Source organism: Dermacentor albipictus, chromosome 10, assembly GCF_038994185.2.
Source record: "Dermacentor albipictus isolate Rhodes 1998 colony chromosome 10, USDA_Dalb.pri_finalv2, whole genome shotgun sequence".
Classification (NCBI taxonomy): Eukaryota; Metazoa; Arthropoda; class Arachnida; order Ixodida; family Ixodidae; genus Dermacentor; species Dermacentor albipictus.
In genome coordinates this window covers 20701497-20715269 of record NC_091830.1, presented here as the reverse complement: position 1 = coordinate 20715269, position 13773 = coordinate 20701497, and the positions used below count along the sequence as shown (strand labels likewise).

General features: G+C 45.8%; 1 protein-coding gene across 1 annotated transcript in view; it reads right to left on the bottom strand.

The window, feature by feature from the left end:
• Positions 1-5945: 5945 nt before the first annotated feature.
• Positions 5946-13773, bottom strand: part of LOC135919695 (short-chain dehydrogenase/reductase family 9C member 7-like) — a 30691-nt gene continuing 22863 nt past the window's right edge. The window contains exons 5-7 of the mRNA XM_065453544.2: positions 12533-12715; positions 10680-10812; positions 5946-7768 (exon numbers count right to left, since the gene is read on the bottom strand). Of these exons, the coding sequence (XP_065309616.1) occupies positions 7423-7768; positions 10680-10812; positions 12533-12715 (662 nt within the window). The 3' untranslated portion in view covers positions 5946-7422. The remainder of the gene's footprint in view (positions 7769-10679; positions 10813-12532; positions 12716-13773) is intronic.

Below are 13773 nucleotides of genomic sequence, written 5' to 3'. Positions count from 1 at the left end.
CTTGACGTCACTGTCATTTCCGGCTTTGACATCACTTTCTTTCTTTTTGATTATTTTGCTTGTTGTTAGTTGTCCCCACGATCCGTAGATGGCAATGGTTACAACGAGCACCATTTTCTTGACATGTGGGCTTCTGTGGAAGCTTCGCTACCAGTTTATATATACCTTGCCAAAACCATGATCTCACTATGAGGCACCGCGCCGTAGCAAGGGGGGGGGGGGGGTGGAGGGGTTGAGGGCACTCCGGATTACATTTGATGATAACAACAGGCTGCGCTTGTGAGGCCGCGTATAGTGAACTATCTTTTATATAGCATCCGCGCGGTGTTACACCTTAATCGAAGTTGGTAAAAAAGGTGTTGTTATCGTCTCCATCAGTCTGATTTCAATAGGAATCTCATTCTGATAACTTTTGCACTTCATCCCACTCAGCCGCTGAGTGACAGCACAAATGCGCATGTGCAGAACGCTGAGCTGCCACCGTGCTAGCGGAACGACAGCCAGGCGCTCTTTGAACATTTTGTTTTGAGATACACACCAGGTTCGAGATATAAATTCCCAAACGTTGCGGACAAATGCATTGGCTGTCCAGCCAATTTGTCAACAAAACGCCGTTTCATGCACTGAAGCACACAAGAAACTGGAACGCCAATGCATTTCTCCGCAAAGTTCGGGAATTTATATCTCGAAACTGGTGTCGTCCTGAGAATTCGTTCAAAGCGGATCCGCCTTCCGAAGTCGACTGCTGGAATTTGTGAACTGCAATATGGGTCATAAGATCATTAGCTAAAAAGTTAATTGGTGAATTCTCGTTAATTAGTCGATTTTGCATTTCAGTTTTTGATGCAAGTAGTGTACGCCGCTTCGAGTAGACCGGCTCATAAAGTACAGTTGAGCTGCCTGCCACAGGCAACTTCTTAAAATTTTTGAAAGTGTTGGCTGAAACACCCTGTATATGTGCAATCTATGCAACCTACTCATGAGACAAGGGTTAGCCGGCGCCATGTCTGTGCGGCCACGCCTTCTTCCCGAATATTCAATAAAAAAAATGAAAACGCTAACTGACAACTGAGAGAACACTGGATGCACACTCTCAACAATTTTTTTTTGGAGAGACACATCCTCATAGCACAGCCGATGTAATGGGAGCGTTTCTCATATATTTTGTGGGAAGATGTCATTTGCATGTAACACAAATAGCTATACAGTGACTTGCGCTTTCCCTTGAAAGTCAAGAGCTGCTGTTATGAGCGCAAAAATGCTGGTGAGAGATTTTATGTTCATATTTCGCCACCAATGAGCATCACTTACCTCGGTTCCTCACATTCCTTGACTGTGCCATGTTTTCCTTGAAAGAGGACAGCGCTGTGTGTTACAAGGTCGCACTAAAACAAAAAACGGAAGCAACTGTACAACCCCGGGTAAACGGCTGATCTACATAAGCGGCGACGCCTAACTGAACATAATCAGTTATCAGTTACATGATCACGAAGCGAACATGTTACGCTTCGTTTCGGCCGCCGTCATTCGATTGCACGCAGTCAGTCAGCAAGCCTGCATCTTACGCCTCAGCCGAACGATTCAAATCCACCGGAAGCTAGTCCAAGCGTTTCAGCTTGAACGTACTCTCTGCTCTCTCTCTCTCTCTCTTTTATTGCATCATTCCTCTCCCAACCTGTAGGGTAGCCAAGTGTAGGAAGTTTCGTTAGCCTGCCTGCTTTCTTTTTTTTTTCAGAGACGTCAAATGAACGTGGTCGCGAAGCACTGACAGTATCCACGCAACCACTGTAATGCACACACGTGGACTGTAGTAGCATTCATTTAACGTTTCCAGATAGACAGTGGCAGCGTTACTAACCCAGGATATCACCACCTAAATGTTTCCATATTATAGTCTATACTGAATTCTCTTTCAACTCACCTTGTTTCCTGAGGATGACTTCTTCTTGGGCTCGTCTTTCCTTTCCTTTTGCTTCTCTCTGTTTTCTTTTTTTTTAGTTTGTGTGCTAAAAAGCATGATGTTAAATAAACACCTCGTTTCAGTACTTCTGCTTCATGTCGCTTTTCAAGTCAAACCTCACGTGGTTTTTAGACTCACCCCCGCGTCTGCGCTGGTGCGCCAGTGCCGCCCCCTTCACGTGTGTTTAATACTTTCCTGCTCCTCGCCACTTGTTCGCCCGTCTCCGCGTTCGTGTGTGTTTTCATTGATAATCAGGCCTAATTTAAACCCACTTTCCAAATACACATATACAACTATTGTCTCTCTACTACATTTACGTAGTACTGTTGCTTAAAGTCTCGACTGTTCCACTACATGATGTGTGAGAGTGATGAGAATGCAGCACCGAGATTTATACGTGAGCCAGCGAATATCCACGTCCTCGTCTATCACTACTATTGTATCCTTTCTATGCAAATCTTCGCCATCGCTTTCCTTATGCGCTTCCGTTTTGAGAAAATTATCGCCCTTGTAGCGGAGCTTTTAGCGCTGTCGCTTGCGATTCACAGAAACCAGATGGACATACAAAAGCGTGGTTAGTAGGAACTGTTGGAAAAGGTGCACCTGGAACATAAGGTCAGTGAAATCGTTCTACTTATTTCCTTTTGAAACGTCCAGTCTCAATCGACCAACTTGTCCATTTGGGCTATTTGTGTGTGGGTGTGAGACTGCAGGTCGCTCACTGATGATGAACTATGTTTTTTAGAGCGCAGCTCTTTGGCGTCCGTTCCTGGGTTTCGCGTCGTCGTCGGCGTTGTCGTCGGCCTCGTAACCAGCTCCGCCCCCCTTTCATCCCCCCAGCGCTAGCAGCGACCGACTGATACTGCTGGATGCCGCTGACGCCGCTAGAGAGTCAAGATAACGTGACTGCATAGAACACCGTCGCCGCCATGCAGAAAGAGGAGGAAAGGGTCCCCCCCCCCCCTGTTCTTGTGTGGCGGATAGGGTGCTCTTCAGTTGCCGACGCGCCGGTTATTTCACGTAGGCCCCGGCACGTCGACGAATACGTGACCACCTTCCCACGGCTAGACCTGGTTCTTAGCGCTGCGGAAGCGAGGGTATCATATTGTTTGTGTCGGCATCGGCGGCGTTGTCCCTGAAACCAACTCCGCAGCTGGGGTTGACTCACTATCGGCGTCAGCGGCATCAGTCAGTCGCTGCTATCTCTTCCCTCCTCCCTTTATCGTGTTGTCCGCTTGCTGCGCGCGCTTCTGCCCCCATCGTTTGCCGCTGGGTGTACACGCCGCCCCCCTCCCCCCTCTTCCTGCGAGTCTCCGGTTGTCAAAGCGCCGGCTCGAACTTAATTCCTTTCTTCGCTCCTCCTCCAATGCAGCCCCTGTGCGGTAGCAATCAGAGAGCCAGATCGGTGGCGGCGGATCTGTATATGTGCACCGCCCGAGCCGAAATTCCCGCTGCCGTTCGCCCTGTGCGGTGGCAATCAGAGAGCCAGATCGAAAAGGTGAAACAGCTTATTTGCTGCGCTCAAATTTCGCATTAGGAAGTAACGTAATCGTCGGTAATTTTTTTTTTACCAGTGGCATGTCCAGAAATACGATATCTTGAGTATACACAATGCTCTTTACTCTTTTATTCAATGATCTGTGAGACCCCTGCGGCAACCATTGGCTTCTAGTGGCCTGATAGCGATTACCCTGACTGACATCCCATAATCTACCATTCGCCCGTTTCTCAACAGATGCACCTGTTACACCCATCCTATTTCCGCACAGATTGATGCTCGGCCGAGGCCTTGCTCTATGGAAGCGCCTCGGCTTTGGTAGAGCATCACTTCGTTAAGGTAATAAATTCTAAAATACATAACTCTAAAGGGTGCGAGAGAACTCCAAGTATTTACTTAAGGCTGAATTCAATTTGGGCGCACCACAAACAAACACAGTAGCACGGAGGTATATATGGAAGGTGCATCACGCTTTCTTGAGAATGGACATTGTTGTTTTCTTGACTAGTCAATGACTAAAGTCTCTACGGACACATCTCGCCTGCCTTACCCAAGTCCCATACCTTTATTTACTCCCATATTTCCGTAGCCAATGAGTGTGCTGAAGTATGATAATATAAGTATGATATATATAATGAAGTCTTGTGTATTGGGGGCGAGCTCCACCACTGAAAAAGCTGGCGCCACCGTCGGCGTGACGCGGCATGAGGGATCACGTGGACACAGCGACCGCGTCGGCTGCTTCGGGAGCGTCGAAACGAGCTGAAAACGAAAGTTTAAAGTCCCACCTGCGCTGCGGCTCTGATTAAGTGGTGAGGCTTTGCCGCCTTGTGTGTCTGCTTGACAACATTTGAAATCACTATAATATGTAGTGGCGGCCTTCGGAGGCGTGCCGCATGGTAGGCTACTGCTCAGTGCCGCAGTGCAGGACGTGCGCAACGGAGCCCGGAGTCAGCCTTATTCACACGAAGCCGCAGGACGAGAAGTTCCGTGAATCTTTGATCGCGAAACTTACAACCGGCAAACAGCCATCAGCTACAACTCGGATATGCAGCAAGCACAGACGCGAAGAATATTTCTGCTACGGCGCCGGGACTGCGATGTTTTTTGAGTAGCAGAAAACGCCCACCGAGACATTCGCCTTCGCTTCCTGCCCGGCTAATGTCATGATGGTTTGTTTTATGAACTTGTTGATGCTAGACACTGGCAAGTTCACTGGAATGGAAAAGGAGTGGTAAAGAGCACATTAAATAAAGGCATGGCATATGGTCATGTTTGTGTTGTGAATCAACGCACTGGATTGCGAAAAAGAAGGAGCGCGAAATCACCCGCTGACCGCAGACAGTGCGACGCAACTTTAGAAATATTATTGAAACGTACAAGAATTTAAAAGAAAAAAATATTGAATCGTCGCGACGGCACTTCACAGTCGCCGTAGGGGCCGACGTCCCTTGTTACAATGAAATTGTCTTTGAACAGTTTTGATAACGTCCACGCAACAGTGGTTGCTTGTGGACTGTCAAATGGTCATATGCTGTGGCCTAAAGCTCACAGCACGGTACGAAAACGCTCTCAGTGAAACTGAAACATTGTGCGTGGATATGCATGCAGACGCGAAGTCGGTCGCCGCGAACCCGTGCGATCGCTGCATGCATTGAGGCTTCGTTCTGTTATGCGCCATTTGGTTACACAGACCGCCCACTACAAGAACATATTTCACACAATCTGCACTCAGCGATTGCCGACCTTTCATGCAAGAAGCCGGTTCGGGAGACTCCATCGCGGCGACCGCGTGCAGTGGCTTTCACTGTACGTATTCGGTAAAGCGATAGCGTCTGTAAAAGATTCTGTGCTTTCAGTCTGCCCAAGATTATTATTTCGGCAGTAATAAAGTTCCTTCGTTTTGAGAGTACTTGCGGAAATGTACAGGTGGGCTGCCACGTCGTGTCCTTATTAAGCGCCGTAAGCCGAACCTATGAGGAGTGCGCCGCGCGATTCCTGATACTATACGCAAGGGAGGCACTTCTGACAGATGGCGACTCCGCAAGTCATCGCCCTCAGTACTCGTCATCGTACTATAAAAATAATATTCATGTCACGATGGTTTCATATTCATGCATGTGTGGAATTCGTAGCCCTTACGAATAATGAAAAAGATATCAACATACAAATTTCATGCTCCAAAGAAAGAGCAATAATACTGTTCACTCACGCTATTGAGCCTTCGGTTTATCTATCTTTATAAGCATGTAGCTTGTAGCATGTAGCAAGTGACGATAGGAACCGCATTCTGTTCACATGTGTGGCAAGGTAGTCGAATTTGAATTCGTTGGCAGTTGTGAGGCGCTTCATATATTACGTTGCGAAGCTTCTAAAGGAATTTTATAGCACCTATAGGCACGGAAGAGTCATGTTTTTAAATTATGTAGCAAGAAACTTCATATAATAATTTTTGTATACTTTCTTCTTCGGGAAGAGACACAAAAATAATTCAAACCTCTGTATTCAAACCCGAAGCAGGTATCATATATCTGAACCAGGTGGGAATTACAATTAATTTCATACCCTACATGTATTCACAACAATGGACGTTCCTAAACAATTTGTAGAAAGTGCCATATTTCCTGACTCCGGCAAAGGTATCGCAGTAGCGAGCTGTTATTAACAAACAGAAAGTCTAAGAGCAGTCAAGAGTGTCGAATATACAAAGTATCACAGGTCCAGGCCCCCTTGCGCACAGAAATGCGTGCTTGAATACTTTTCTAAAGTGCGGTACGGCCTAAGGAAAGAAAAAAAATGATGAGAGATGACGTCAGAACAGGAAACTTATGTAATCATCGCAAAGTTCGCAGTATTCTTACGACGAAAAAGTAAGTCTCTTTAGGAAGCACGAAACAGCATAGAAATAATTATTAGCACTGTTGTCAGAGTAAGGCGACCACGCCCGCCGGATTTCGCAGATTTCCCAACTTTCGGACTATGTTTATAACAGGTGACGCTGCAGTTGCTTCTTTGCTGTAGGAATCCTCGTTTGCAGATACAAATCCCAGCGATTTGGCAAGGATTGGCTGTTAAAAGTGTACGGACATGTCAATGTGGACTATTTCTTTATCGTTTTAAATAGTGATCGTCGACATGGAAACCCTAGGAAAAATATCGGCAAGCGTGAAGAAGCTCAAGTTAATGTAATAAATTGTCTTTTTTATGAACCAGTTACAGTCTCTTTTTCCACCAGTACCTGAACTCGGTCGTCTGAGCGAACCGGGGCGAGCGCCAAAACGTCACAAGTTTCTGCCCCCCACGTGATCAAAATCAGCGCCATGACGTCGTGACACATACGCCTGCCAAGAAAAGCAACTGAAACTGATTCGTAAGAAGCACCAATATAGCTACTTTTTAAGAATGCTTTGAGGCTTGCCAGAATTGATTTTGTGGTTTTGACGTCAAGAAGGGCGTAAATAAAATGGGGAAAAAAAATTCAAGGGCACTAAATGTCATGCTGGTGTTCCTTTAAAGCACATCGCAACATTATTTTTGTTATAGACGTTATATATTCGCAACACTCCCAGCTCAATGAATTGCAACACTTCTGGGCACGTGTCCCGCTAAATCTATATGGTGTTGTCGGCCAGTTTGCAATGTTATGAACAGCACCTAATCGTTAAAGTTGGAGGCTACGCTTGGCTAAAAGATGTCCTAAGGTGAATCGCGGCGATGAAAAATGAGCTTCCAGAAGGTACTGAAGGGACCCCGAAATCTATTTGAAGCCGCCACTAGAATAGAGCTTGCGCTCATCAGTGCACTGTCCGTAATTCTAATGCACGGTTATTTAGTAGTGACGAGCACAAGCAGCACCGTACAAAATCCCTACAGTATATTTTGCGCGAATTTCCGCGTCCGGCGAATTACCTTACATTTCATCACGCAGTAGTACTCCTAAAAAGTCGCTCGGCTTTTCTGGCACCTATGTCCTCATCATTCGCGACACGAATGGCAGCAGCTTGAGGCCCACTCCGAGTAAAAGGTCCAACAGTTCTGTAGGCAGTAATGCAGCTGCATAGTACAAGAAGCCGCCGAGCCGGATCTTTGTTACGTAGCGTATCTTGGGGTCGGTCTCCCGGATAGCCAACACCATCTCGTCGACCACTTCGTTGATATCGTCTCTGATGATCAAGTCGTAGAGATGTCTGGGCGTGTCCAGCCACCGCTGAATCTCCTCCGCACTGTAGTCGGCCACGACCTCTGGTGGCTGCTGCTGAAGCTCTGGCTGCGTGTCGTCATGAGACCCCAAATTCGCCGTGATCGCCGTTCTGCGAATGGATGAAATAAGTGACAGAATGAGAAAGTTTGAAATGTGGGTACAATACGGGGTTCCAGCAAAAGAGATTGACATTGATATCACTATATTGAAATGTAGCTCCTCTATCTCTGTCAGCTGGTGGCTACTATGGCAGCTAAAGGGGCCTCGAAACGCGTTCAGAACGTAATAAGAAAATGTTGCCGATCTGTCAACTAGGCTCCTCTGAATATGTGAGTCATATATTACCGCGCTGCATGTAAAATTTCTTGCTTTCCGCGGCAATGACGTCATGCATTGCCTGATTTCGGGATTGTGAGGACATTCTCGGTAATACAATTATTCTTCATTCGAGCCAAATGAACAAAAAATATCTATGTCTTGGTTCTCAAAAAGGCAGAAGCAAAATGTCATCTTTCCACTGCAGGTCTACACACGAACGTGTACGTTGCTGCTTCCGCTAAGCGTGTGGAAAGCGTAACGTAGATACCGCGAACGCCACAGAGTGTCGCCACGAGCCGTCTCGCTCGCTGTCGAGACGTTCAGTCTTTGGGTGGTTCCACCAAGGCAACAAAGCCTGCTAAGGACCCTCCAATGTGGGGCATTAAGGCCCCTTAAACATCATAACGTAGCAACATTCTCCTCCTCTGCCTTCACTCCTCGAAGCCGGCGCGAGGGCCCACGTGGTGCTATTAGGCCAATAGCGACGCGGCGTCGGCCAGAGCACGGGAGGAGGAGGCGGCATTCTTCAAAGCGTGTCGCGTCTCATGTGAACGAGGTAATTAGCTTGGAAGACGTCTCGCGTCAAGTGCGCCAAACCGGGATCGTTTGAGATGGAAAAATTCGCATTTCAGTGGCCTGTGCAGGAAGAATCGCATCATATCAGGAATTATGGCAGCGCATTTGCTCTGGGAGGACTGCCAGAACAATAAACGGTGGTTGCCGCTGCCGCACTGCGCGAAATCAAAACAAAAATGGCGGCCTATGTATCAGGCTGCACGCGATTTCTTATAAATCGTGAGTACATTGTGCGCGCTTAAACAGCCTGTTTTGTTAGCAAACAATGAAATTAACATGGGTCAGTTACTTGATTCGCGACGTTGAGGTAGTCAAGTCCACTGTGAGGACGTACGAGTGGAGACGGCAGCTCTCGGCTGCCAGTGGACGTGGAAGTACTGAGGAAACTCTAATACCTTCATACGATATGAGTGAGTGAGAGAAGTAACTTTATTTCGGTCCAGTGAAGACGCAGGGGAGACCCCGCGCCACTCGGCTAGTCCCACGTAGGGACCGCCAAGCCGAGCTTGACGGCCCGATCGCGGGCACTCTGGACGACCAGGGTTTGGTCGTTGAGTTAGGTGTGAAGACGGCAGCTCTCGGCTACCATTGGACGTGGAAATACTCAGGAAACTTTAATACCTTCATACGATATGGTACATTTTCACAAAATTAACGTCGCGTAACGTTGCACACGTGGACAAATGAAGATCCTGACGCAATGTAGCTGGCATCCTTCATATGTTTTGGGTTGATTATACGTGACCGTGAAAAACAAGCTTATGGGAAGTAAGATCACTAACTTTCAAATTGTACACTAGATGGCGTTAGCTGGCAGGACAGAAAGCACAGTTCGAAACAGGGGATCAGAAAATTTGGGTGGGGTAGATTATAGTGCTTTTTTATTGTTTAACCTAGGTAGGACATTAGGCAGTACAATAGCAAGATCTTGGTGGCGCAACCCACCGCCCCGTTCCAAAGGGGACGCGCATAACATCCATCCATCCATCCATCCATCCATCCATCCATCCATCCATCCATCCATCCATCCATCCATCCATCCATCCATCCATCCATCCATCCATTCAGAAAATGCGCATTCATGTAAACAGTGGCGTATGGATATATCCGATACGATTTATTAGTAGGATACGCTTCTACCGTACACATGTAAACCCGAATTGTACAGCTTCCAGTGGATTATTGTAAATGAAAGAAGAGGATGCTGATCATCCGTCCGTTATTACGCAACTTCACTTGTGCGTAAATGATTCGCAAATTGTTGATGCAAAATGTTCGCGAGGTGACCTAATTTAATAGTTATGTCATTGTAAGATTAGTTGGAATAGGGTTTCGGACCCTCTGTAAAGAGCGCGTGGGAATTATGGGTGATCACACATCAAATTTAGCAAAATGTCCTTAATTTAGCTTCGAACGTTTCTTTTGGCCACTTTAATTATTCAATCTTTGAGTCATGTAGGCTTATTAAGAGATGGTTCAAACTTTTTAATAAGCAGTCCGCAATAAATCGTTGCAAAATCGACATATTACGAGCCTGCCTTTGCGTTCTGCACCAGGTCGACCACAGCATAATGTTGGAACAGATGAATGTCTTCAGTGAGGTTTATTGCTCTGCGCATGCTTTTGATTAGAATCCTCTTGCCGTTACATGTTATTGTGAGTAATATAGTTAACCTCCTGCTTCTGAAATAATACCGGAACATTGGGGATAACTGTAGCAGCGAATGTATCACACAGGTCATTTTGTTCCCTACATTACTGTAAGTCTCGTATTATGCTTTGCTCACTTCATTCGATGACTTTTGGCCATGAGGGAATAATGAAGCAAATATCTATCGTGCTTTTGTTCTGTGATATGCAATGTGTCATAATTCGCGCCAAGTTATCAAAAAGGCTGATTAACAAAGGCATCCATTCTGAGTACGCCTTCTATTGGCCAGTGGCACGGAAGGCTCATCCTGTCACTCCCACTTTGTGATACCGGCACTGAAATTCCTTTTAGTTGCGAAAACTTGTTTGTGGCTAGTGTGGGCGTATTTATGAAATCTGTATTTGGATGGCCAGCTCTAATGTAACCTACGCTCCCATCGGTGTGGCGTCAATAAAGAAACAACGACAAAACTTACTTGTATGCAATGGGCTCTATGGAGACGAAATCCACACCCTTTCCTCGGCATTCTCGTCGCAGCCCGTCGACCATCGACACCAAGGCGTACTTGGTCATGCAGTATGGCACTCCCATGGGCATTGTGACGTGCCCTGGAATAAAGGGAGAACACATGGAACACTTTTTAAAAATATGGGCTTTTACGTGCCAAAACCACTTTCTGATTACGAGACACGCCGTAGTGGAGGACTCCGGAAATTTCGACCACCTGGGGTTCTTTAATGTGCACCTACATCTAGGTACACGGGTGTTTTCGCATTTCGCCCCCATCGAAATGCGGCCGCCGTGGCCGGGATTCAATCCCGCGACCTCGTGCTCAGCAGCCCAACACCATAGCCACTGAGCAACCACGGCGGTTACATGGAAAAGTTGTACCTTGTTTTCAGCACGCAACAAAACCCCGGAAACGAATTTATAAAGCCTTTCTTTTTTCTCAAGTGTTCGCTGCTGTTGGTTATTCGCCCTCGCTGTACTTCCAGTCTCAGGAATGGCTGTAATTTTCCAGTATGGACAATTCTGGGATAGGAGCTATCGGTGGATACTTACTCTGTCCTCTCTCGTGAGCCCCTGAAGATCTCACATTACCATATTTAATTAACTATTCAAGACTGTGAAGAGTTTATCATGTCTTTAACATGCGTGACATAAAAGGACCAATGCTCTTTGTTTCTTCCTTTTTATTTCCATTTTCTTTCTTTATTTATTTATTTGTTTTTCCTGCCTTTGACGCTGGTCAGGCTTCGCACTTGAACCGCTGTGTGCTTCTACGAATAGCAAACTTCATGAGGTCGTTGCTCGGTGGTACCACAATGATCTATTAAGTGGCTTGCCCTTAGTTATTGGACACTAATTAAGTACAGTTAAAACATGTTCCTATGCTCAGGAATGAGCTTATGTAGTTTATTTGAGAGAGTGAAAGAGAGCGATAATTAATTGCTGTAGGAAAGTTGTAAGGCGAACGACACATTTGTCTAGTCTGCCGCTATACAAGGGAGACGACGAATGACTCTATGTGGAAGCATTACCTGTAACGATGGAAAAATAAAGACAAGGCGTGTGAGAATAGCACAGGGCTAATAAATTCGCAAGCTTGTTTACAAATTTTCAATGTTCCGCTTAGCCAGCAGATGGCACAAATTTTATCTTGTGGCCTTACATACGGAACTTTCTTTTTGTAAATAAACCAGAGCAACACTTTCATCTCAGTTATTTCAATCTCTGAGGCAAACTGCATTAACTCTATTTATAGAAGAATGAAGAAGTCACTTTGCCATGGGTACGAATTTGCTCTTCGATACGCGTACTTTTCTCTTTACCGTTACAACCTCATCTTTTCTGACAGTATTAGACAACCTTGTGGAGAAAAGGTCTTTTGCTAGCCTTGTTACAACGTAAGAATAGGTTGCGATGGCCGCAGTATCTGTGCGACGAATAAAAAGGCCGAAGGCATGACGCGCCAGTTTTACTGCAAGAAAGAGCACCTTTCATTTATGTATGGTGCACGCATGCAGGCTCTCCGAAGTCAAAAGAAAACGAGAAAAAACTAAATATACAAACAACCACGCACCAACCGTCGACAAGCAGCACTTGCACGACAAACAAAGCAAGGACATGCGCGTTTTTGCACTCTCTATGTACCGTTGCATAGTTATCTATCAACCGGCACAAACCCATGGTCCTTTAAACACTGAGATCGTTTCCTGTCAAATAGATTTATCGTTAGGGAAATGTAATCATAATACATTAAAGAGGTTCCCTGAACAAACCTCAAACATGCCGTGAGAAAATAATCTTTCACGTCGTTATGCATACCAAACGGGCTAGTCACAACAACCATGCGTCCTTTGCTCTTTTTCAGCATCGGGAGGAACTTCTTGACGACCCTCAGGCTTCCGAAGACGTTCACGTCGAATATCTTGATGATGCTCTCCATTGTGAGCCACTCCAGCAGGCCATTGTTCCGTACACCAGCGTTGGAGACTACGGACCAGAGAACTGAAATGTTTGCAGAAAACAATGCTTCCCTTTTGACTGTGCTTAAGGCCCGCAGTATGGAAAAAAGGAATAAGGCAGGTGAAAACAAAAGTTTTGAAGGAGAAGTAAAACTGTTAACATGGCTGGAGGGCAGTTGGCTGCACTACTCTGGGCATGGAGAGGGAGAAGACAAAGAAGGTGACATCAGGAAGAGAAGCGTTCAGCGGGCGGCAAAAAAGAGTGACTAAAGCGTTGCAGCATGCAATGAAATCTATAAGTCTCCGCGATCACGTGTAATCAAATGACGAATGCTTGAGACTGTGTGCGGGAGAGAGCCGGCAAGCGTTATGCCTCCCCTAGTGGCATTTGCCAGCTGGCTCTCTTTCTCCGCTCTGGGATTGTATTTATGTGCATAAATTAAATATTTGGAGTAATAATAACACACGACAGAGCGAACAAGGTCCACATATATCGGTAATATTTGTCTGTGACAGAGTGCTAAATTGGGCTGGTTCGTGGGCTACATACCATGGAGAAGAAAACGCGCTCTAGAGAAGGACAAGTGCAGGCGGCACACAGGAGCACTCACATGTCTGGTCTCCTCATGTACTTTTCTACAGATACGTAAAGTTCTATTTTTCTTCGGCTATTCTTGTTTCAGCTAGTTTTTTTATATTTGACAGTAATCCTAGAAGGAACACGGTGTGGCCGACACAAAGGTCCATTTAAATTGTCGGTTTGTCGACAACAACTTGATTTAAACCTTTTGCTGAGTACTTTTCACAACCCTTATGTCTTTCTGACGCTTTCTGGTAACTTTTTTTGTTATTTCTTTTCATTTGTTGCTTAGATTTAGGGATTAGTGTGTAATGATGTCCCAACTAGCTTTAGCAAAACTCCATAAAAAGAAGACTGGTACAATACTACATTCACACTTATTCATCATTATCAACAGACTGACGTTTCAAGCATAGCCTTGTTCGCAAAGTGCGAAAACATAACCGTAGCAAGCCGCTATCGCTTTCCCACTGCACACGATTATTAGACCTACATCGGTTAGTCTTCGTCTTCATTCAGTC